Genomic DNA, 27,071 nt, shown 5'->3' with positions numbered 1-27,071 from the left:
GCTGTTTCCTGATATCGGTCGAGGGCTAAGTTGGAACCCAGTAATAAAATACAAATTGTGTGTTAAGCTACCCTGGGAACCTACTTGACCTCGGGGTTTGTACCAGAGTTACCGGAAGCGCCTAGGCAAAAGGGGAAGCGCGCTTCCCCGAAGCGCGCTTCGGAAGCGCGAAACGTCGCGCTTCCGAAGCGTGAGGGGAAGCGTCCCCCTTTTTTGGGAAGCGCGCTTCCCTTTTATGGGAAGCGCGTCCCCCTTTTATGGGAAACGCGCTTCCCATAAATGGGAAGCGCGCTTCCCCCACGCTTCCCCCTCGCTTCCCCATTTTTTTCATTTTTTTTCGCTTCCCCTCGCTTCCGGTTCGCTTCCTAGGTCGCTTCCGGTTCGCTTCCTAGGTCGTTTCCGAGATGGTTCGGAATTTTCTTCTAAGTGGTCCCACGCTTCCCCGCTTCCTAAATTTTTTAAAGTGCCTCGCTTCCCGCTCCCGCTTCCCGTATCGCTTCCCGCTCCCGCTTCCTCGACTGGTAACTCTGGTTTGTACCCGTTTGGTGTATCCGCGGGCCACGGTAATTAAAAAGAGGAACTTAAAGATGTGTGCATCTAATAGGGCATGCATATGGAAAGATGAAACTTAAATGAAAGATAACAGAAGAAATCATGCATTGCACATAATCATGCATTTTTGTGTTATGCATTAGATCATGCATGTTTGCATCATTCTTGATATCATGACATCATTTGGTGGTAGCATATGACTTACTTTGTGAAATCATGCTGAAAGGTTTGATTATTTAGTTATTGATATATGACACTGTTTACTGTTCTTGATTGGTGAGTATATGCAATTATTGGTAGTTATGGATATGTAAATGTTGCAAATTTTATATCTGTACTCACTCAAATCACTGCATGAAATCTTATCCATGTTCTTTCTCTCACCTGTTTTCTTTAGAAGTAGCTGTGCTCAGAATTTCGGTTCTGACACCCTACTTTGTTGGTTTTTCACAGGATATGGTGAACAATGAAGTTGGACATGCATCTGGGGATGGATGAGTTATACTTGGGCTTGTCAGCTTCAGTAGAGGACATAATGGCTCTTTTTTTTGTCATTTAGTTCTTTTAAATTCGGCAATTGTTACTTTAGTTTCAGTTGAAGAAAACCTTGTCTTTGAAATTTTCTTACTCATCAATAAAAGAGTTTTAGTTGGTTGATATGGATGATAATTGCAACTTCGTTTTCGGTGGAAGGGCTATCCAATGGAAAGTGGAACTGTGAGGACCCCAGATCTCTGGGAAGGTTTCCGCGACTCTTAGAAAAAAAAATATTCCGCATTTTTAAAGGGTATGGATTGGGGTCGTTACAGGTTTGGTATCAGAGCCACCACAAAGATTTGCAATTTTGTCATCTTTTAAGTGTTAAATTTTTATTTTTGGTATATGAGCCCTGTCCTGAAGCATCGACAAGTGTGACTCGTCCTCCAGAGCAGTCTTCTTCACTGGTATGGTTATTTAATACTTTCCTTGAATTATGTGAATTCTGTGTGATTGATTGAAATTATAGTTAATATTCTATTGGTATGAATTTAATAAGTTTTGGTATGATTACGTGAACGATTATTGTTCGTGATCAACCCTAAGGAGGTAGGATCACAGAAGGTCTAAATTTGCGAGGCTTACGTGCGATAATTGATTTTAGTACTACTCACATTTAGTACGTTCTAATTTCGCGGACGAAATTCTTTTAAGGGGGTAGGGATGTAAAACCCGAAAATTTTATAAAATTTTGCAAATTGGGCCTGGATCCAAATTACAGATCCAGGACCCATAAAGGGGTTTTCCGCATACATTTACCTCGTAAATTTGATATATACGTATAAGTACAATAATTTTTAATTTATTTAATAATTCGGAGAATAATCATTCAATAGGGGTGCGTAGATGAGTATGGGATCCATATACCGGATCCATATACATACGTATATATTTATATATATCAAAAAATATATATATATATATGTGTATACTCATAAATAAATAATATTAATATTATTAATAAAATAGAAATATACATATGTATATATATATTAAGCGAATTCGAGGATCCACAGTTGGATCCACCTGGATCCAACTTGCGGATCCATATTTTCGGGGTTAAAATTTTATGTTTAATGTGAGATTCAAAATAAATAAAATTTTTAATTTTTTTTAAAATTTATCCGAGGATCCACAGTGGATCCATTTGGATCCACTTGTGGATCCATATTGTTTTGGGGCCGGGTTACGGGTCCCGGGTTCGGACCCGAGCCCCACCCCATATAACAGCCCTTTTAAAACAAAAGGGCAACCCGATAAGGGTTGCCCGATAGATTTTAAACAGTAGCAGAAAGGGGCAAGAAGGGGGGGGGGTTACGCACGTGTAACCGAAACCCCACCCATCTCGGCAAGAAGGGAGGGGGGGGGGGGGTTTCGGCGATAAAAGGGAGGCGGAAGAGGGGGTCTCACCCTCTTCCCTCGTCTCTCTCTCCCTGTCTGCGTGCGCGCACTGGAGGTGGAAGATCGCCGGCGAGCTGCGACAGCCACCGCAACTCTAGCAAGCACTCCCTGTCGCGGTAGCAGCAACCCCAGCCGGTCTTACCACGTGACTTCAGCCTCCGATCGCCGGAAAGCTTCAAAAAAAAAATGTACGGTGCTTCTTAGATTTCGGGTGAGGGATCGAACCTAGGTTCGATTCCATGTGGGGGTTTGAGGGTAGGATTTGGGGTTTACATCAACCCTAAACCTAAAACCCCAAATCTATGATTTGGGGGTTTTCGGATTTTCATCATCAAGGGGATGTGTGATTTCGATTTTTCTGAGAAAAAAAAAGGGTTTCGTGTGTGTGTGCAATTGATCCCCTTTGATGAAAATCTTAGAGATTTTTAACGGGTGTTTCGGTAGATGATGTTTTTGGACGTTGGTATCGTTTTTGGAGCTATATAGCCTTTGGATCTGTTTGTTTTACTTGTTTTTCTTCATTTTGGATTTTCTTGTGGTGTTTAGTATGTTTGTATTACGTAAAGAGTTGAATTGCTTAGGAAAAATAAATAGCTTGGACAGAGATTGCTAATTTGGGCGATTTTTCTTCAAGTTGGTATTTGTGAAATAGCAAAAAAGAACTGTTTTGGGGCACGTAAACTGTTGGGTTTCAGTGTTGATGTTGAATGGGGAGGAGGTTATGAAGGTTGTCAGAAACTCTAATAAATCAGATTTGGGGGATTCGGTTGTCATTATCAAATTAAAATAAAACTTTATTTGGGGTTTCGTTATCATTGTATGTGCATAGGGAGAGTCATGTATAACCTGACTTGGGTAGGTTACACGATGTGCATTAGGTGCATCATATAAGTCTTTATGAAGTTTCTTGTAGACAAAATCTTTTTATGCTATTGGATTAAAATGTTCATATTAAGCCCTGTACATTGATGTGATAGGTTGCTGAATATCATTCCTTCGTATTTTGATAAGTATGATAATGTACTGCTATACTTGCTGCTGAATACTCAAAATTTGAAATCATAACACCCAGACTTATGAAAGGCTGCATGATATAAATGAAATTTGAGTTGCAAAGCTGGTAGTCAAGAAGGTCCTAGAAAGAAGAGGTTTCTACCAGAAGATGATGATTTTTATCAAGATAGAACTTCATGAGTCTTGAAGGTAGGAGAACCGATGGCGTATAAGTAAATGTGAATTATGAAACACCGAATGAGATTTGGGAGGTGAATCAAATTCTGTCTGGGCACACATGACCTAGTGATTCACTAGAGAATGAATCAGTCCAGTTGCCTGTCTAATATCCAAATTTGTTGAAAAACATAAATAGGTGGTTGCATGGTCAATTTAGTGGTATTCTTTTTACCATTTCTTAAAGGACAGTTGATGAAATTAGATAATTCAGGATATGCAATGTATAGAGGCAGCTATTTTAAGAAGAGAGAAAAAAAAATGAAACACCGAAAACTCAGTAACTCTTGGGAATTAGAGGAAATTGGCCTTAATATGGATGCACCACATGCCTGATGATTATACCTGCAGTGATGATATGCACATAAAATTCTTGACTATTTAAAAGTTATTTTTCATGTTATTCAAAAATAAAATTTATGGTCATACTAAATTTCTAGATAAGTGGTTTAGGTTGTGTAGGCTAACGTGGTATAGCTCGATTCTTGTGATGGATCAAACTTTGAGCATTTTAACAACATAGAATTCCTTGCTTGTTTTAGACTGCTTGTGCTGGTCATCCATGTAGATTGATGTTTTAAAAAAAAAAATGTGCATGATAGCATGTTTTCAGCTGTACACTTATTATCAATTGTGATTGCTTGTGTGTCTAGCCTTGTATGTTCATTTCATTTTTTTTAGGGAAAGTCTTGTATATTCATGAAAATGCTAATATGCTTTGACTTGATTGTTATGCTTGATTGGGATATTGTTGTCTAGTTGTTTGCATGGGCATGAGCAATCATGGAAGTAATGTTTGATTTCTTGAATCTACATGCATGGGTATTCACATGATATAATAAAATCAATCAAGGAATGACAACATGCATTTTGGTATAAATAAGTGAATCCTTGCACATGAATCTTTGAAGCCATGCTTGTGAGTGTTGTTTCATGACCATGGTTATATTGGCACATATGGATATGCATTTGGAAACACTTGTCGTGGAGGTTTATGCTTTCATTTGACTGTTATGATTATGGTACTCATGGGTGTGAGCATGATTCAGTTATTATTAATTCTTCTTGAACCGGAACGCTTGATTATTGTGTGAATTGGTACATGTACACTCACACACTTAAAGAAACCATGGATTTGGTTAAATATGTGATGTAGGTAACACACACATATTGAAAATGCATATGAATGCATTATGACATGCATATGGTTGGATTTATGATAAGTGCACATGCTTTTGGCACTTTGGCTTAGTGTTATAAATAAAACACTACTTTTGTTTTGTGATGTGATGCCTCGATGGCCTAAATGGACTGTCATCGGCCTGGAGAGCCGTGGGTTTGGTTTGCTTTTACATATGTTTTAAATACATCACTTTAACCACATAAGATGGTTTGACACTTTACTACACTGTTCTATGTGTTTACACGGGCTGGAGTCCCGAATGGGTCCCTGCAAGGGAGGATGCGGGGTTTTCACTTTACTTTTGCATATGTGTGGCAAACTTAAAGCAATGGACTTAATTAAAAATATAATGAATAAGAACAGTGTAATATACATTCTGAGATATCTCATCTGGAGTATGAGAATCTTAGATATCCGGTCTTGGGGAGACTGTGAGGATACAAAAACTCCGTGTGCGTTGTTGCCCCTGAACCCGATATTGAGGTTCTTCTCCTGGCCACGGTTTTAGGGAGAACCCGCCACTTTACCCGAGAGTGGTGTGTTAGTCACAACTGTGAGTTTATGGTACCAAGGAAGTGACACTTGTGGGCGTGGGGTGTCCCTTGTGTCCCCGACATTAGATGTGGAGGTCTAATGTTCCGATGGATGGTGTGTTTCCTGATATCGGTCGAGGGCTAAGTTGGAACCCAGTAATAAAATACAAATTGTGTGTTATGCTACCCTGGGAACCTACTTGACCTCGGGGTTTGTACCCGTTTGGTGTATCCGCGGGCCACGGTAATTAAAAAGAGGAACTTAAAGATGTGTGCATCTAATAGGGCATGCATATGGAAAGATGGAACTTAAATGAAAGATAACAGAAGAAATCATGCATTGCACATAATCATGCATTTTTGTGTTATGCATTAGATCATGCATGTTTGCATCATTCTTGATATCATGACATCATTTTGTGGTAGCATATGACTTACTTTGTGAAATCATGCTGAAAGGTTTGATTATTTAGTTATTGATATATGACACTGTTTACTGTTCTTGATTGGTGAGTATATGCAATTATTGGTAGTTATGGATATGTAAATGTTGCAAATTTTATATCTGTACTCACTCAAATCACTGCATGAAATCTTATCCATGTTCTTTCTCTCACCTGTTTTCTTTAGAAGTAGCTGTGCTCAGAATTTCGGTTCTGACACCCTACTTTGTTGGTTTTTCACAGGATATGGTGAACAGTGAAGTTGGACATGCATCTGGGGATGAATGAGTTATACTTGGGCTTGTCAGCTTCAGTAGAGGACATAATGGCTCTTTTTTTTGTCATTCAGTTCTTTTAAATTCGGCAATTGTTACTTTAGTTTCAGTTGAAGAAAACCTTGTCTTTGAAATTTTCTTACTCATCAATAAAAGAGTTTTAGTTGGTTGATATGGATGATAATTGCAACTTCGTTTTCGGTGGATGGGCTATCCAATGGAAAGTGGAACTGTGAGGACCCCAGATCTCTGGGAAGGTTTCCGCGACTCTTAGAAAAAAAAAATATTCCGCATTTTTAAAGGGTATGGATTGGGGTCGTTACAATTAGAGATAATTTGAAAGAAAAAAAAATGTGCATACCTATATGGAACATCATCGTTCATAGGTGTACTGAGCAACTTCATCAATCTCTTCATGCTGCAACATATTATTTAAATCATGCATTTAGATACTCCCTTACATTTAAAATGGGCAGGGAAGTCAACAACTGACTTTTGAATTGTATCGAAAGGTTAAACCTTGATTATAGCATTCAAGATCAAATTCATAAGAAAATGAAAACTTATAATAATGCATTGTATGATATGGAGAGACTTGCAACAGTGCAAAATCATGTCACGATGTGTTTAAATAATTTATTTTGTCTATTTTAATTTCATATTGTTATTTAGTTATGATATTTTGTATATTGTATTTGTATATGTATATGTTAGTCTTATTGATTTCTTATTTTTTTATTTTTTTTTCCAGACATATGGTGGGCTAGGTTTGGAAGTGATGTTCCCAATTTGAGAGTTTTTTTCATTTGCATTCTTAGCTAAATATGTAGTGCAAGTGGATGCGAGAGAAACTTAAGTGTCTTTGTGCAAATCCATAAAAAAAGAAGAAATTGATTAGAGCATAAAAGGCTCAATGATCTCATCTACGTTCGCTACAACTTACGACTGAGACAGAGGTATATAAAATTATAAAGTTTATTTGTCATTTTCATATGTTTATTTAAAGTTTTTTTTATATCATTTAAAACTCAACTAATTTTAGTTTTTTCATGTCATCTTTTTAGGTAAATCAAAAAGTTATCATCAAGGAGGCATAAAGAACAATTCAATTCTATCAGTTTGGAACATTTTGATGAATTGGATGCATGAATTAAAGAAGAAATATGAACTCTTTTGAATGAAGAGAATATTCAGTGGATTAACGTGGAAGGAGCACAGAAGGTAGATGATGAAGACCCCACGTATCTTAGAGACAATGTGAATGTCACAGAAGGAGAAGAAGAAGAAGGAGCACAGAAGGTAGATGATGAAGACCCCACGTATCTTAGAGACAATGTGAATGTCACAGAAGGAGAAGAAGAAGAAGAAGATAATGAGGATGAAAAAGATGATTATGATTATTGAGGTTTTATATAATATGTTTTAAAAAAAGTTTGTTATTTAACACTTAATTGCTCATAAACTTGGTTATTTTATTTTTGTTTATGTAATATGAAAGTATAAGTCTTATGACATGTTCTTAATTACAAGATATTTAATATTTTACATTGTTCTTGTGAGATATGCATGCAATATTATCTATGATTCTATATTAGTTGATGTTTGATGATGTCTTATGCGGCTCATAGAGACATAAATTCTTTATATGTGATTTTATGGTGGTATTTTGTGCAATTCATTATTGTTTCATGTGATGTTTTTTTTTTAGAATTTTTGCTATTTTTTAAATTTTTAAATTTTTTTATTAAAATTTCTGATATTTTACGATACGATACAGTGTTACTTTCGGCCTGACCGATACAGGTAACAATATGATACTTATAACCTTGGTTTAAACCATTAAAATAATAATAATTAATTAATTTTTAGTATTTTTGGCATTTATTTAAAAAATAGCCGATTCAAGATGAAGCGTATCAAAATTCTGTCGACGTATCGGGCGATATGCACTGATACTAATAACATTTCCCAAGCCCTTAGTGAGCCCACCAATTAAAGGGCCCTGCACACCTAGTGGGAATCGAACCTGGGACGAAGGGGTCAGCACCTTCTCCCCAGGCACGCTGCCACTTGGCTGACCTATGCGGGTGTGACTTGTTTGATTATTAATCTTCTGTTCTTCTAGCTTGTCACAAAAAGCATGCTAAATTACTTTGAAGTAGTTATTCTCTATAGTTGCAACTGTTCATAGCTCAACTCTGAGTCCAAAATGTTCGATGTGTTCAGTTTGTTATTAGACTCTTTGTGACACCATTAATTTAGCATCTCTAAGGTGACACATACAAAATTTTTCATAAATACCTATTCCACACCCTTCATATGCAGCAATGGAACTTTGTTGATTTATAGAATATTTATTGATCTACTTTTTAAGATACACCATTAATTGATGTATGATGCTTTTCAAGCATAAGACCACCATTTTCTTCTTAGAAACTAAAGGCTCACAAAAAACTTGTGTTCCAGTTACTGATTGCATGCTCAAGTTTCTTAAGAAGAAATTGCCCTCTAGTGATCCACAAATGACGAAAATCTCACTTTTGCCTCTACCCTTATGGCTGGAACCAAAGCCCTTATTTTCTGTTGAGTAGCAGTTCGAGTAAGTCTTGAATGAGCTCCTCAAAAGGTTGATGCAAATAAACAAATTTTTCTTCGACACCTCCATGCAATATATCCACATCTAACTCGTCATAGTTTAAAATGAAACTTTGATTAATAAAATTTTCATAAATAACTAATTGATTTCCATTTCTTTTCTTTCCATCATTCTTTTCCCTTCTCCTAGTCTAAACTTAATGGATTCTTTCACATCAAACCCTTTTTGAATCCAAAAAAAGCAATTTGATCTGTATTATTTTATTGGAAACAAAGGATTTAACAAGGAAACCATTCCCAAGTGGAAAAATTGTGTAAATATTACATTCTATGTCTTGAACTACATATGCGAATATGTATATCAAAAAATGTTTAGCTAAATATGATAGACAAGATATTGAGCCTTACCATGTAGCTGGAGAATGAAGCTGATTGAAGTGCTAAAGTCCTCTAGTTTGCAGAGATTAATACATTAATGGTGAAACCGATGTTATCGAAAGGTAAAAAGAGTGCCTCGCCTCAAGGCAAGGAACTTTTCGCCTTGAGATGCACTTAAAAAGCGTAAAGCCCCCGAGGCGTGCGCCTCAGTCAAATGGTGGTCAAAGCCCCCATTTGACTGACCCTAAATAAGAGGGGAGGCCCATCTCTCTCTTCCTCTCCCTTTCGTTGTCTCTCTCTCTCTCTCTGCCTCTCCCTTTCGTTGTCTCTCTCTCTCTCCCTCTCTTTCTCTCTCGTCTCTCGCTCTCCCTCTCTCTTTCTCTCTCGTCTCGCTCTCCCTCTCCCTCTCACTGTTTGTCTCCCTTTCCCTCTGTCTTTCCCTCTCGTTGTCTCTCTCTACCGAAAGGAACCCTGCCAAACACTATAAATAGAGGCTTAGGGTCCCCTTTTTTATTATTATGCTATTTGATACTCAAGAACCTCTCTCTAGCCATCCATCTATCTCTTTTCTCTTAGACATCTCTCTCTCTCTCCCTTCTCTTCTTGGCTCACGTGAGGACCAAGCCCCTCAGGTTGGTTGGTTATCCCTTCCAAAGAGCCCAAGCTCTTGACACCTAGGCAAATGCGGTTTTGCTTCCCTGATGAGTCGGCTGGTGTTCCTACGTTCCAGACCATGCGCCAACACTCCAGAATATGGGAGACTCTTCCTCAACCTGCTACCTACTTCACCAAATCGAAAACCTTAAATTGCATCTTACTGATTAGGCAGAACACGCAGTTTTGACTATCTGACCTCACCAATCCTTTCCACGGCCTAGCCTAATATCTTAGACCTCTAGAACGTATACCAGACCCCTAAACACATCCCAAGACACTCCTAGAACTCCTAGACTAGTCCTACCAGTTTTGGACCAAGACTCCTAGCCTAACCGCTCACCAAGCCCAATCTGCACCTACCTGGCTAGCCATTTGACTTACTCCTACCGTTCCTCTTCGTTTGCAACATGGAACCTACAACCTCCTCCCCACCGTGTCAACAAGGGTCTTGACCCCCCTAAACACGTCACCCACGGGCCCAAGGCCTAAAGCCCACGGGTTTGATCCATTAGAGTCTATCAGACTCAAATTGGAATACCTGTCTGTTGCAAACCCGGATCTCCCAACCAGCCCCACCTTTGGTTCGTCCAAAACAAGCTCTAAAAATTCGAGGGGTACAACAGTAAAGGATTCCCAACATTGAGTCCCCATTTGAGACTCATACCATGAGTGGCCAAGATCATTTAATCGAGAGTGCTCCAATCTATTCATTTTCTTTGTGTAGATGCACTAAAAAAACTCCAATTTCTCTTGCATCCACTTGCACTGCATCTTTGACTCAATATACATAGTGCAAACCTAGATAATGAAGGGGAATCTCCACCAAACCTATTCCATCGTTGATCTAAACCAACAAAAAAATATATATATCATGAGAGAAAATCCTTGCAACACAAAAATACATAATTAAATATAATAACATTGAATTTCAAATGCATACCTGGCCGCAATGAGCTACTCAATTGGATTGTGTTCTTTTGTCCAAAGTCCCTCTCGTTTTATTCATACTTGGTTAACTTCAAATGAATTTGTCTCTATTGACTATGATCTCTATTAAGTTTCTCAATGGAGTTCAGGACACCCGTTTGTACTTCCCTATCATATACGAATATGGGAGAGAATTTGATGGCATGATTGAAGTAAGAGGCAACAACATGAATGTTTTGATGGAGCTGGTGAGTTCAACATCTTTTATCGATCACCTTCCAAACTGACATGTAATACTTTTTCTTGTTGCTGAAAGTTTCTCTAATATGTTCTTTTCCTTGTCCATATCATCATACAAGTAGGGCATAGCTGGAGCCTCATCACTGTCCACTCTCCTCTACATTTTCACGAGTGGCACTGTCATCCTAAAAAATATACTGCACCGCTTCCAAAACTCCATGGAGAAGACTATCTCCATTATCTCAACCCTAATAGGTTTCTGCCCAATTTTTATTGCAAACCACTTATCTGAAGTAAACTTTTGCTTTAATTTATTTTGATGAATGACAAAGCTCTATACAGTCAAAACATTCATAACAAACCTTGTCAATATATAGCGTATCAACGCTCTTAGGATGGTTGAATGATTATAAATGAATTTTGTTGCTTTTTTGCACATCTCAATGCTCTTAGAAATGCCCTCCATCTCATCAATATCTTCAAGCATGAGATCAATGCAATATGCTGCACGTGGATACCAAACAAAGCATTTATATTCCTCCTGCAACATTAATCTAACAACTTTAAAGTCTGTTGCATTATCAGTAATGAATTGGACCACATTTTCAGGCTTAACATCCTCCACCACATTTTTAAAAAACACAAATGACTCCTCTGTCGTCTTTCGTTTATTAGACATATCAATGAATTTAAAAAACATAACACCTTTATGACAATAAATTGAAAATTTTATCAGATTTGTTGTGCAAGTCTCATAAAAAAATGTCCAACTGCTAGATCTGCCTGCTCAATCATTTGCTTGGAGGCTATGGCAGAACATATATATTGTTGGGCTCCAGGGGGTCGTCCTAGGTAGGAAATAGGTACCAATCCCACATCCTAGACTCATAAATCCCCTATCTCCTCTACTCCTTCCCCTACTACTACCAACAGGTTCACCACAAGTTGGTGCACATTCAATACGAGTCTTGCATGTCCCCACCTCTACCCCCTTGCCCTTCTGTTAAATTATGTATATATTAATATATATATATACTTATACTTATATATATATATATACATTCGTATATATATAAGTATATATATATATATATATATATATACATAATTCATTTTCTTTTTCTGTACAACCAAAAACCCGATAGGGGTGTTTTGGTAAATTACCATGTAATTTTTCCCTTTTTTATTTTTTCTTTCTTTTTCTTTTTTTTCTTTTTTCTTTTTTTTATTTCTTTCTTTTCACTTTGGAGGACCATAAGGGGCCCCACCCATCTAGTCGTTGGGGCCCCAACGATCATATTTATGACCGTTGGGGCTCCCAACGACTAGAAGGGAGCCCCCTTTATGGTCCCCTCTTGAGTTCCCCTCCTCTATAAATAGAGGAGGCGCTCCTCTTGTAATGGCATTGGGTTTTCACCCTTCTCTTCCTTTCTTCAATAATATTCAACTTATGACTTTAAGTCATTTTCTACTTTTGTGAGTTTTGTGTGTACACCTTTGGTGTTTGTGTTCTTCGCTCTTGTGGTCACTCTTAAAGAGTGTTTTTGCTCTTTTGGTGCTTCCGCCTCTTTTTCATTACATGGTATCAGAGCTCGGTTGGTGATTGGGCTTCTCTTTGTTATCTTGGAACGTGTGCCCCTCAAGCTTTTGAAGAAAGAAAGAATATTTGGTGCCGATGGAACGTGATTCTAAAGTTGAGCTTTCTTTTAAGCTCAATGGGTCCAACTATCTTATGTGGGCCTCCGCTATGGAAAATCATCTAAGAGGTAAGAAACTTTGGGGTTTTGATATGGGAACTACTCCCGAACCCTCTCTTGTTCTCACTAAAATTGAAAATGAGGTTGAAAAAGCTTTAGATGGCAATGAGCGCATCAAAGCTATCAATGACCATCAATCCAAAGTTGATGATTGGGAGAGTAACCATGCCAAAATTTTGGCATAGTTTATGAACAACGTAGACCTTAAAAATTGTGCTAATATTGTCAAATTTAGAAGGGCCAATGAGGCATGGTTTTTCCTTAAGGGTACGTATACCCAAAAGGATCTTGCTCATCAATTTTTTTGTCAAGAAAAAATCCGTTCCACCAAACAAATGGATATGAGTGTCCGGGTCTACTTTAGCTCCCTAACTCTTATTTGGGATGAACTTGCTCTTCTTGAGCCTAAATGGGTGGCTCCGGAAGATATTGAGTTAAGAAGGGAACAAATTGAAAAAGAGCATTTTTTCCAATTCCTTCATAGTCTTCGCTCGGAATTTGAACAAGTTAGGGCATCCCTTCTCCATAGAAGCAAAGCCTTACCTATTGAAGACGCCCTTGCCGAAATATGCCAAGAGAAAACTCGACTTGGCTTAAGTGTTAAAGGTGATGAAGTTTTGGCCGTTAGTAGGCCCGGATCAAATGTAAAAGCATATAGACCTCCTCACTTTAACAAAAATAGTAATGGGCCTAGAAAGGGAGTGATATGTCATTATTGTAATGAACCGGGACACATTAGACCAGTTTGTCCTAAACTTAAAGGAAAAGTAGCCGCGGTTAGAGAAAATTCTCCAAAGAAGGAAGAAGAAAGTGCCAAAGATGGAGATATCAAAGAAACTCTTAATCATATCTCCGAAGTTCTCCAACATCTTCTCAAGACCTCTTCTTCAACATCCGGAGCCGCCATCGCCTATTCTTCATCACCTCCAGGTATGTGGATACTAGACTCCGGTGCTTCTTTTCATATGACATCTCATAAAAACTCTCTTTCAAATGTTTTTTTCGAACCCATATCCTCTTATGTTTCAACGGCCGATGGAACATCTTTGAAAATTGAAAGTATTGGAACACTTGATTTTAAAAATTCTCAAAACTTTTTCATTCCTAAAATAAGAATCGTTCCAAAAATTAATCTAAATCTTTTTTTCGTTTCCCAAATCACCGATCATGGATGCCAAGTCTCTTTCTCACCTAAAGATTGCACCGTGCAGGATCTTCAGTCAGGGAAGCTGATTGGGCAAGGCCATAGAAGGGGCGATCTCTATTTTATGGATTTTTTGACTCTTCCATCTAAGTCATCTTGCAATCTTGTAAAAGACAAAAGTATTGGAATTTGGCATGAGAGACTTGGTAATCCAAATTTTGTAAAAATGTCTCTTTTTCCTTTTTTGAACAATACTTGTAAAGAAAATCACATGACTTGTAAAGATTGCATTTTTGGGAAATCTAAAGCTACTCCATTTCCTCAAAGAAGTTACTTCACCACTCGGCCTTTTGAACTTATTCATTCCGATGTGTGGGGACCTTCCCCTATTTTGTCTAAAGGAGGTTTTTCGTACTATGTGGTCTTTATTGATGACTTCACTTGATTTACATGGATTTACTTCCTAAATCGCAAATCCGAAGTTTTCTCTTTCTTTAAAGAATTCCATGCGATGGTTAAAAATCAATTTTTGGGAAATTTATCTATTCTTAGGTCCGATTCAGTAGGCGAATATATGTCCAATGATTTTCAAAGCTATTTAAAAGAAAATGGAATTTGTCATCAACGTTCTTGTCCCAACACTCTGCAACAAAATGGTCTTGCGGAAAGAAAGCATAGACACATAATAGAAACCACAAGAACGTTATTAATTTCAAAAAATATTCCAAAATCCTTTTGGGCCGAAGCGGTTCTAACCTCAACATACCTTATCAATAGAACCCCTTCATCTTCTTTGAAAAATCTTTCTCCATTTGAAAAACTTTACAATATGTCTCCTGATTATAAAAGACTAAGAATTTTTGGATGTAAATGCTTTGTTCTAACTCAAAAAAATGATAAACTTTCTCCTAGGGCTATTGAATGTATTTTCTTAGGATATGGCGAAAAACAAAAAGGTTATCGATGTTTTGACATACTCAAAAACAAACTTTATATCTCAAAAGATGTCACATTTCTAGAAGAAGAAAATGGTTTTTCGCACCAACCAAATGAAAATATTAATTATTCCTTTTTATTTGACTTGTTGCCTCAAGAAAACATCATAGACGATCATATTGATCCTAATGAACCACTAATTGAAGATCACCTTGAACATCCAAATTATGATCAAGATTTAGAAGAAAATGTTTCAAGACAAATACAAGTCTACTCTAGAAGGAATGAAAGAAATCTACCTTGTGCCCTTGAAAAATTCTCTCAAAGTGAGTCGATCGAAGAAACCTCTCAAAGAAGATCAAATCGTATTTCCAAAGTACCCAATAGATTTGTTTCTTATGATTCTTTTTCTCCAAACTTTCGAGCATGTCTACTTGCTCTTCACTCCTTTCATGAACCATCTCATTACAATGATGCTAAACAATATGCTCATTGGAATGAAGCTATGGATCTAGAACTTAATGCTCTTAAAAAGGCACAAACTTGGGAAATCATTGATCTTCCCAATGGCAAGAAACCCATTGGATGTAGATGGGTTTTTAAAGTAAAAACTAAGAGTGATGGTTCATTAGAAAGATATAAGGCTAGGTTAGTAGCCAAAGGATATGCCCAAGAGTATGGGGTAGATTATGATGAAACTTTTGCCCCAGTTGCTCGAATGACTAGTGTTCGAGCTCTTATTGCTATAGCCTCTGTTAAAAAATGACCAATTTTTCAACTTGATGTCAAAAATGCCTTTTTGAATGAAAATTTAAATGAAGAAGTTTATATGGAACCTCCTCCAGGTATGAATTTAAATGAAAAAGTTTTAAAATTAAAAAAGGCCTTATATGGACTTAAGCAAGCTCCTAAAGCTTGGTATGACAAGTTTAGTAATGTATTAATCAATTTAGGTTTTTCTTCTTGCTATACTGACACTGCTCTTTTTGTTAAGAAGACAGGTGATTCCATTGTTATGCTTCTGTTATATGTTGATGATATGATCATCACTGGGAGTGACAAAAATGGGGTAAATGATGTAAAGTCTATGTTAAAAGAAACTTTTGATATGTCTGATCTTGGATACTTGAGATATTTTTTAGGGATTGAAGTAGCTTATTCTGCGCGCGGATACATCCTATCTCAAATGAAATTAGCTGCAGAAATTTGTATCAAGTCAGGAATATCTGATGAAAAGAAAGTTGAGACTCCCGAAGTTATCAATGCAAAACTAAGGCTTAAGGATGATGTTCTTCTTGAGGATCCAACCCCCTTCCGTCAATTAATTGGATCCCTCACCTATCTATCCATCACACGTCCAGATATAGCTCATGCGGTCCATGCAACAAGCCAGTTTGAGCATGCACCCACTTCGGTTCATATGGCAGCCATAACGAGAATTGTGAGATACATCAAAAATACCATCTCCAAGGGACTATTCCTATCCTCTTCCTCATCTCTTGAGTTAACTGCTTTTACTGATGCTGACTGAGGAGGAAATCCCAATGATCGTATCTCAATTACGGGTCTTTGCATTTTTTTAGGTGAATCTCTCATTTCGTGGAGATGCAAGAAACAACAGAAGGTCTCACTATCATCCACTGAAGCTGAGTATCGGGCCATGACAATGACAACTATGGAAATCGTATGGCTCAGGAGTCTCCTTGGTGACATGGGCGTTCCCATTTCCACTCCCACCAAGCTCTGCTGTGATAACAAAAGTGCGATATACATTGCCAGCAATCACACTTTTCATGAGCGGACCATGCATATCGAAATGGATTGTCATTATGTTCGAGACGAATATCTCAAGGGAACTATCACATTACCATATGCTACTTCAGAATATCAGCTGGCTGACTTTTTCACCAAGGCGCTCCCAACTCCACGATTTATGTTTCTTCTTAGCAAACTTTCGGTCTTCTCCCCGTAAAGTTTGAGGGGACGTGTTAAATTATGTATATATTAATATATATATATATACATATACTTATATGTATATACATATATATATATATATATATACATAATTCATTTTCTTTTTCTGTACAACCAAAAACCCGATAGGGGTGTTTTGGTAAATTACCATGTAATTTTTCCCTTTTTTATTTTTTCTTTCTTTTTCCCTTTTTTCTTTTTTTTATTTCTTTCTTTTCACTTTGGAGGACCATAAGGGGCCCCACCCATCTAGTCGTTGGGGCCCCAACGATCATATTTATGACCGTTGGGGCTCCCAACGACTAGAAGGGAGCCCCCTTTATGGTCCCCTCTTGAGTTCCCCTCCTCTATAAATAGAGGAGGCTCTCCTCTTGTAATGGCATTGGGTTTTCACCCTTCTCTTCCTTTCTTCAATAATATTCAACTTATGACTTTAAGTCATTTTCTACTTTTGTGAGTTTTGTGTGTACACCTTTGGTGTTTGTGTTCTTCGCTCTTGTGGTCACTCTTAAAGAGTGCTTTTGCTCTTTTGGTGCTTCCGCCTCTTTTTCATTACACCTTCTATTTCCTTAAAATCTCCAACTCCTCCTTAGTAGGTCCATTTACATTGTCAGTTGCTTTTCCATACGCCTCATGTGGCATTTTTTGCTCTCCCCAAGGTTGGGACATATCATAGCCCCAATTTTTACCGCCTCCTACAGTTTTTTCTTTCTCTTCGTTTGAGATGCCTTCAATAGTTCGTGTATCTGCCATTTCACTTCATCTGAACAGATTCTTAGAAATGCATGCAGGTGTATCTTTCCTTGTGTCAACTAAATGATGCTTCATCCTTGAAATGCCTTCATGAATTTGCCTCTTACAATAGTTGCACTGGTTCAACATCCTATTTCCTTCATTAACCGGCGTACAATGATCCCATGTTGGGACTCTTGATATGGCCATACTTCATCGTATTGTAACCCATATTGTTCAGACCCAAAATAAGATACGTATCATATTGTATCATAAATTTTTTTGAAAAAAAAACTTAAAATTTCTAAAAAAATCATCATAGACAAAACAATGATGAAATGCATAAAATCACATATGAAACATTTATGTCTCTATAAGGTACATAACACATCATCAATCATCAAATCTCACAAAAACAATGCAAAATAATAATATCTTCAATTAAGAACATGCCACAAGATTCATCAAAAAGCAAAAAAACCAAGTTTATGAATACTTAACAATTATAAATTACAATACATAACCAAGAGATACCACCTGAAATAACAATATAATAATAGTTGCACTCGATTTTCAATCAGTTTAACTTTTTACTTATTATTCGAGTGCCCATTTGCCATGTCGGATCATTTGATGCCATCTTCCCCCCAAAAAGCTCAATAAGAAGCAAAAAATAAAGATTTTTTACCTTAACCCACTTGAATGGAAAATGGTAAAAATGCACTCTTGATGAAATCGCAAAATCCTTCTCCCTTGCGCACAGATCAGCCTCCAAATCACTCTCACGAGTCATAGGGTGTATGGATACTATGAGATTTCGTATGTGTGGTTCAGCTTGCACAGGAAAGTAGAGAGAGAGAGAGAGAGAGAGAGAGAGAGAGAGGAGGAGGAGGAGATGCACAATCGGCTGGGGCGGCACACGCTGGCTCAACCTCCAAACCCTAAGTTTTATAAAATAAAACAGGTATACAATGAGCCTTGTAATATCAGAGATATTACAAGGATGCCATTAATGAAGCTGTATTGAGCATGTGTTTCATTTAACATGCCATGCGTATGGATCTGGATCCAGATCCATACGCAAAGTTTATTTTAACACCCTCCCTCAAGTTGTACGTGATTTTGGAGCATGTACAACTTGCTCTTCAATAGCCAAAATTGACGTCCTGTTAACCCCTTGGTAAACAGGTCTGCCACTTGATCTTCTGTTCGAACATGACGTAGTTCTATCTCCTTCATCTCGACTTTCTGCCGTATAAAATGTTGATCAATCTCAATGTGCTTCGTTCTGCTATGCTGGATAGGATTACATGCAATGTTTATTGCGCTTTGATTGTCACATAGAAGAAATGATCGAATAATTGTCTCCCCAAGATCACTCAATAAGTGTCTAATCCATGTGGCTTCTGCCGTGCCTGCAGCCATCGATCTGTATTCAGCCTCTGTACTCGATCGTGCCACTGCCTTTTGTTTTCTGCTGCTCCAGGACACTAAATTGTGTCCAATATATACACAATATCCAGAGACAGATCGTCTCTCATCTGGATCCCCTGCTCAATCTGCGTCTGTATAAGTGATGAGTTCATGTCCTCTATGCATATTATCGTTCTTGCGATAAACAAGTCCGTCTCCTATAGTTCCTTTTAAATAGCGTAGAATGCGCTTCACAGCTTCCATATGACCCTCCGTTGGAGCATGCATAAACTGGGATACCTGATTGACAACATAAACTATGTCAGGTCTGGTAAATGTCAAGTACTGTAACATCCCCACGAGACTTCTATACGTTGTAGGGTTGACACAAAGATGACCATCTTCAGAGCTCAACCTTTGATGTAATACACTAGGAGTACTGACTGGTTTGCAATTCGTCATCCCGGTTCTTTCCAGAAGGTCAAGTGTGTATTTTTGTTGCATGAGTGTCAATGTGTCTTGTTGTCTGTCAACTTCCACACCAAGAAAGTACCTCAACTCCCCTAAATCTTTCATCCTGAAAGTTTTCATTAAAAACTGCTTCACGTCTTGCATATGATTATCTGAACTCCCAGTGATCACAATGTCATCAACATATATAAGAAGTATAACAATGTCTGCCTTTTGGTAAATAAAGAGTGAGTGATCCAGAGAGCATCTTCTAAAACCATAACTCTGAATTTGCATAGAGAAACTTTCAAACCAGGAACGGGACGCCTGTTTCAACCCATACAGAGATTTCCTTAGTTTGCACACCCAGGCAGTAGGATCCTTCTCGGCATAACCAGGAGGTTGCTCCATATACACTTCTTCCTTTAAAGTTTCATGCAAAAATGCATTTTTAACATCCATCTGGCTAAGGCTCCAACCTCGATCGACTGCTAGGGATATGATGACACGAATAGTACCCATTTTGACTACCGGACTAAAAGTTTCATCGTAGTCTTCACCATATTGTTGTGTGAATCCTCGAGCAACAAGTCGTGCCTTATATCTGTCAATACTTCCTTCAGGCTTATACTTTGTTTTATAAACCCATTTTGAGCCAACTACATTCTTTCCTTCTGGCCGAGGGACTATTTCCCAAGTCTGGCATTCATGAAGAGCTTCAATTTCTTCATTCATAGCTTCAGTCCAATGACGGGATTGAAGAGCTTGATTAAAACAAGTGGGTTCATCCTGTTTTGTGATATGAGACATAAACAACTGGAAATCAAGGGAGAAGGTCTCATAACTCACCCATCGTTGAATAAGATGCTTAATGCGTGGCAGCCTTTGAGCCGGATCATTGGCGATGCTTTCCACATTCCTCAGCTCTGTATTTTTGTCCCGTCTAGTGTATATCTGTCTAGAGAAGCGTTCTACTGGGGGTGGCTCAACTAGAGACTCAACTGGAGATAATTCAACATACATCTGTGAGTCATTCAACTCCCTACTCAAGCCGAAGGAAGGACAATTTGTCTGACATGTTTCTCCTGTATTAGCAAAAAGATCTGCGCTCATCCATGGATCATATACTTCTAATTCTCGAGATGGCAACGCTGCAGAGTCATTGACCTGAAAATTTCGTTCGTCAAAAACAACATTTCTGGAGGTCCTAATACGTTTTGTAGTAAGGTCATAGCATCGATAACCTTTGTATTCATTTGCATACTCAACAAATCTGCACTTGACAGCCTTGTCCTGAAACTTATTTCGCAGAGATGAATCAATATGTACATAACATACACAACCAAAAACACGCAACTCATCGTAAGAGGGATGTTGCCCAAATAAAGTATAATAGGGAGATTTTCGATCCAAAAGTTCCATAGGAAGACGATTTATGATATGAACAGATGTGTGAAAAACTTCTGTCCAGAGACTAACGGGCACATTGCTATCATGTAACATGCTCATCGCGCTCTCGACAATATGCCTGTGTTTTCTCTCCGCAACCCCATTTTGTTGAGGAGTATGAGGGCAAGAAACCTGTCGACTTATTCCTTTATCCCGAAGAAAGGCAATAAACTCGTTCGATGAATACTCTCCTCCACCATCACATTATAAATGCACAATATCACAAGCAAACTTTGTTTTGACCATCGAATAGAATTCCCGAAATATTTGAAAAACATCATGCTTGTGTTTTAAGAAATATATCCAAGTATAACGAGAATAAGAATCAATAAAGATAACATAGTAACGACTGCCAGAAAGAGAAGGAATAGGTGCGGGTCCCCAAACATCGGAACAAATAATCTGAAATGGCTTTGAAGCTCTTTTATTTATAATATGAAAAGGAAGAACATGACTTTTGCAGAGTTCGCATGAAGAACATTTATTATTATTATCAAAAAATGAACATAAACTCGACTCTGGAAGGAGACCATCAGATACAAGATTTTCAACGAAACCCCGACTACAATGTCCCAAACGACTATGCCAAATATCTGACTTATTACAATGAGATGAATTAAAAACTTCCAATGAAGGAAAAAACAAAGACTCTGAAGGCGAAGACACTGAAGAATGCTTGGACGACTTCAACTGGAGAACTGGGACTGAAGACGAAGACACTGAAGGAATCTCCTTGAAGACGTGCATGTTTCCTTGTCGCTCCCCCTTAGCGAACGTCTCCTTCGTTCGTAGATCCTTAACATAAACAGAAGAGGGAGTAAATTCGACGGAAGAATTCATATCGTCAACAAGTTTAGATACAGAAACAATGTTCTTTTTAATATTAGGAGCAAGAAGGACATTGGACAAGTGAAGTGAGGACTTTGACATAGGGATATGTGCACTGCCAGTATGACTAATGGAGTGATAAGTTCCATCTCCCGTAACTATACTACCTTTTTCAAAATAAGGCAATAAGTGAGATAACTTACCCGCATTACCCGTAACATGTGTGGCGACACCTGAATCAACATACCATTCGCCTTGTTCATTTTGCTTGATCGTCATCTGTGACAATGCTGATAACAAAAGTTGTTGCACATCGGTGGATGACACTTTTGTGTCCACAGTAGTAGCTGATTTATTCTCAATTTTGTTTATTTTTCCTCTATTCTGTAGATTAAACCAACAATCAGCTTTCACATGTCCTCTTTTGTTACATAAGAAACAATTGGGCACTCTCCTCTGATTCCCTGTATTAAAAGCCCCTGAAATATTAGGTGTAGGCAAGATACCACGTCCTCCCTGCCCAAAACGTCTGTGGCCTCTGCCTCCTTGATGCCCTCCATTCCCTCGTCCAAAACCTACAGAAGTGTCCATGGCCAAAACTGAATGAGGACGAGCTGATTCATTTCCTTCTGCCCTTTGTTTCATAATCATCTCATGCTGGAGAAGTTTCGCTTGAAGGTCGTCAAAAGTGGGCAACTGCGGAAGGCATGATAAAGCTGTGGTAAACATGTCAAAATCAGGACCCAATCCATTGAGAAGTTGTTGAACTTTATCTTTATCTGCAATAACACTTCCAATAACTGCCAATTGATCAGTAATACTCTTCAAGCGGCCTATGTATTCCATGACTGTCATGGAGCCTTTCTTCAAACTTTGAAATTCATTTTTTAAGTACATAACTCGGGCTTCTGATATCTGAGAATATGTCTGAGACAGCTTACTCCACAGATCCGCCACAGTGCAATCATCTGAAAGAGTAACCAACACTTCTTGAGAGTGTTGACGTAATATAAGCAACCAAAGACTGATCCCGCTTCCTCCAAGCTGTATACTCTGGATTCTTAATAGAAATGGTAATTGTGTCACCCTTCTCATCCTTGGTTTCCTGCAAAATAAGTCGTAGTGGTATAGGAACTAAAACATCCAGATGTTCATCGAGATCCTGACTCCGTATAAAAGGAAGGATTTGCCTCTTCCAAGTCAAAAAATTAGAATGAGTAAGTTTTTTTGTAACGAGCTGACTCAAGAAATTTGTAGAGGGACCGGATGACGATGAGTAATTCATATCAATGGGACAATGAATAAGCAAACAAAACGAATGAAAAGAAACAAGCAGGTTTGAGATCACTTAATCAATCAGGAGAACTTCAACAAGACATGTACTTGTGCTACCGATATCTGGAAATAACTTTTTTTTTTCAGAATCGAGATTGTAAACTGTTACAATCTGCCTATAGGCGTTGCACAGGGGACACTAAAATAGCAATAGAGGAAAGGAAAAATTTTCTGGAATCAAAGAATGAATAAAAACTGACAGACGTTAAAAGAGGAAATCAAAGAGATTGTGAAAAAATTTCTGGAATCAAAGAATGAATAAAAACTGACAGACGTTAAGAGTGGAAAACAAAGAGATTGTTTGGAATCAGTCGTTGATGTTGAGGAAAAACTGACAGACGTTAAGAGTGGATGAATCAAGGAATGATGACTGACAGTCGTCGATGGCTGCAGTCGTTGATGAACAAGAATAAAAAGAAAATGAGTAGCAGACGAACCTGTTTATGAGTAGCAGACGATGGGATTGATATCACGTTAAGAATCGAGAACTAGCAGAGTAAAAAATGGTGACTACAACAAAAAAAATGAATCAAACAGGCTGCAATCAGAGAGGAGAATAAAAAAAAAGGGAAAAGACGAGTTGCATAGAAAGATTGGGAGAGGAGAATAAAAAAGGGAAGACGAGCCAAAACCTGTTTCTTCAGATCTCACTGAACACGCCTCTAATTGGATTCCGCAACCCCAAGCTCTGATACCATATGAGATTTCGTATGTGTGGTTCAGCTTGCACAGGAAAGTAGAGAGAGAGAGAGAGAGGAGGAGGAGATGCACAATCGGTTGGGGCGGCACACACTGGCTCGACCTCCAAACCCTAAGTTTTATAAAATAAAACAGGTATACAATGAGCCTTGTAATATCAGAGATATTACAAGGATGCCATTAATGAAGCTGTATTGAGCATGTGTTTCATTTAACATGCCATGCGTATGGATCTGGATCCAGATCCATACGCAAAGCTTATTTTAACACCTCTGTAATGGCCTATACACAAATGAGGGAGTTGGCCCTCAAGAGGTCTTTAAAATCCAAAAGTGAAAAAAATACTTTTCGGCCTTTTTTAAGTATGTCACACCCCTATCGTGCGATATGACTTTGTATTGTATGATACATACGATATGGGTACTATATGCACTTGTATCGCGATACGAGTGCATATCGTATCGTACGATACAGTATGATACAAAAAACCTTGGCACAAAATGAGTCTGTATGATGGAAATGGGCAGATTTAGGATAATTCACACTACTATGACTCGGTTTTAAGGATTAGTAGCCAAAAATTAAGTGTGGAGTATGAAAATGAAGGGTTTTAGGGTAAAAGAAGGGCTTTAAGTTTCGGTTTTGAGGGTTAGAAGCAAAAAAAAAAGTTGGGTAGGATGGAAATGGGTGAGACTTGAGGCAAACCAAATATCTAGGGCTCGGATCTAGCAAAAGCCCCAATTTTAGAGGTGAATTTGATCTCAAAATAAGTTGGGTAGGCTTAGAAAAGGGGTTTGGAGAGGGAGAACATGAAAAAATGGGGTCAAAATGACCCTTGGGAGCTAAAAGGGCCCCCATAAGTGCCCGGTCGCCACTTTTTCGACTCCAGAAAAAAAAAAGAAGGTTGGGTAGTCTTAGAAAAGGGGTTTGGGGAGGAAGAACCATGATAATATCATGATATTTTTCTGTTTCTTAACTTTTTCACTTTCTGTATTTTAAACATGATTTTGTCTTCTTTCTTTGTCATTTTATATTTACATCTTCTCTTTACATTTTTGCAAAATGATAATTAATGAAATCTATACTTTTTTTATTTTCTGTGCTTTTCCTGATTGTAAATTTGTAATCATTACACATGCACACTGAGTGGAACTTTGGATTCATCTTAAAAAGAATGGTGCTTCTTTCTCCTGTAGGTTGCTCAAAAAAGATGTGGTGTTTGTGGAGGCTCAGGACTTGTTCTAAGGGATAACAATTATTTTCGATGCCCTGGTTGCGGTATGCTCTAGCTTCATTTACTAATCATATGAAATTCTTAGGACTAACACCATGTAAAGTAATATCCGTCACATGGACACTCACATGTGTATCCTGTGTCGACGCAACACAACACTCGCATTTCATGGGCACACCAGGGCACTTCATTGCCAAGCCAACATTGTGTCATTAACTTTCTCCATTTTTTTATGATCTTATTTACTTATTTCGTACACTTGGATCCTTTTTCTTTTAAAATATGTCATCAACTACGTTACTATGATGTTCCTAATTATAATGATTTAGAATTGCTATCTTATACGCACATACACACATACATACATCTATGTGTGTAGAGTTGTGTCACCATGTCCTAATTTCTGAAAATTATCGTATCCTTCCAAGTGCATCGTGTACTGTTCCCGCATCTGTATTCATGTGGCATAGATGTGAATTAGTGGGTCTTTGACTTGGGTTGTTGGGTTCTGACATGATCTGGCCGATTGCTGACATGCTTGACTTAGGATAGTCCATAAGAATTGGCTTGGTTTGCTGTAGCTTCAATCTATAAGGACTTGGGCTGTTTGTCCAGAGAATATACCAGGTATGTAATGTGGGTACTACCACATCCCCATTGTGGTGTTGTACCGTTACTAGAACTAGGCACTCTTGGGTACAGATCAACTGGGTTTTGAACTTAACAGCCAATTTTATCCATCTTATGATTCAATCAATGTGCAGTTTGTGCTTGACATCAAAAGTGTCTAGTTGCATTTGTTGATCATTGTTTGTTAGTTCACTGTATATCGTAGTCATCAAAAGAATTTTATATCTTTGATATGCTTTAGATCATAATTGACTCTGTAACTTGATATCTAGGGGATTTTACAAAATATAGTATAATTGTGCACTTCTCGTGTTTGTATATGCTTTTATACATATGCATACATACGTACATATCTATATATGTGTGTGTTTGTGTGTGTGCATGTGCACGTGCACGTGCATGCATGCCAATGTACTCATTTTTTGTTAGAATTTCCTTGTCGTACCCCATACTGCACTGGTACCTTGTGACATAATGTACTGGAGACCCGTGGGGCCTTGGAATCTCTGTAAGCCTGGAATTAGTCTCAGCTTGATTTTGACCTTGTTGCCTAAGTTGGCTTTCTCTAGTTGATTTATTAAACTGTGATCTGTCAACTGACTGTCTTGAATTTCACTGCTGTTAGGTGGATTTCTCCCGTGGCAATCATGGAAAAGGTTCTTCACTGGTTGAGGTTATTTTAATAGCAATAACCTTTGTAATTTGATGTATTCAGATTTAAACTGCAAATAGAATTGCATTCCTTTCTTCATGACATGTATATAGCTGGAATCTTCTAGTATATGACTGCAGGATAGAGCAGAAAATAAAGAAAGGGTGTGGGAATGGGCTTGTGGTTATATCCTTATGGAATCTTCTATTATTTTTCTTCAATCATGGAATCTTCTATTATTTTTCTTGTTTTATATTGTAGATCCTTCCAGATTTATGTCTACAATGTCACCCTTGAAACAGGGGTTGGCCTACCCCTGTTTGAGGTTTCTTCCTAGTTTGATAGATTTAACCAGGAGAATTGGCAAATTCAAGTGATCCAAAATGGCCGTGATCTTTTTGGAGCTATTGATTCAGAGAAATTGGTTTACGGCAATGAGTAGGGGCTTCTTTAGATTGTTTTGGGCATAATAAGAATCCATGCAGAAAATATAATCGTAGTGTTGTATACTGTATGAACTAAGAACTGTTTATTTATGTCTGATGAGAAAAGATTATTTTATCTTGTGCCAGGGTTTGCTGATGCTGGTTTGCAAGGCATCTAACCCTCTGAATACATCTGGACAATTTCCCCTTTATTTGCTGATTGTGCTATTTAAACGATCTCAGGCGGATTCTTTCTAGATACTCTTTTTTTTTAGATAACCAATCTGGGGGATTAAGAACACCTTTGTGCTGATAAGAGAAAGAAATACTGTCAATCCTTGCATGCCCTCCAATCAGTAGGGCCAATCAGCTTGTGGTTTGATTCAGTTTGGCTTGCACAAAGCTCATTCATGTTCATCAACTGGGCTCGGTGAGCCAAGCCACAAACAACTGGTTTAG

At 38.0% G+C, this 27,071-nt stretch overlaps 1 protein-coding gene across 2 annotated transcripts in view; it reads left to right on the top strand.

The window, feature by feature from the left end:
- LOC149818911 (uncharacterized) overlaps window positions 1-26,426 on the top strand; it is a 33,635-nt gene extending 7,209 nt beyond the window's left edge. Inside the window, exons 3-4 of one of the 2 annotated variants that reach the window (XM_089984468.1) lie at window positions 24,868-24,949; window positions 26,161-26,426. In XM_089984468.1, coding sequence (XP_089840594.1) covers window positions 24,868-24,949; window positions 26,161-26,207 — 129 coding nt within the window. In that variant the 3' untranslated portion in view covers window positions 26,208-26,426. The remainder of the gene's footprint in view (window positions 1-24,867; window positions 24,950-26,160) is intronic. The other variant, XM_089984469.1, reaches the window with a different exon arrangement.
- The last annotated feature ends 645 nt before the right edge of the window (window positions 26,427-27,071 follow it).

The sequence above is a fragment of the Nuphar pumila genome, chromosome 13, assembly GCF_984573655.1.
Source record: "Nuphar pumila chromosome 13, dmNupPumi1.hap1.1, whole genome shotgun sequence".
NCBI lineage: Eukaryota > Viridiplantae > Streptophyta > Magnoliopsida > Nymphaeales > Nymphaeaceae > Nuphar > Nuphar pumila.
The sequence above is the reverse complement of the archived record's forward strand: the minus strand, read 5'-3'. Positions and strand labels throughout refer to the sequence as shown.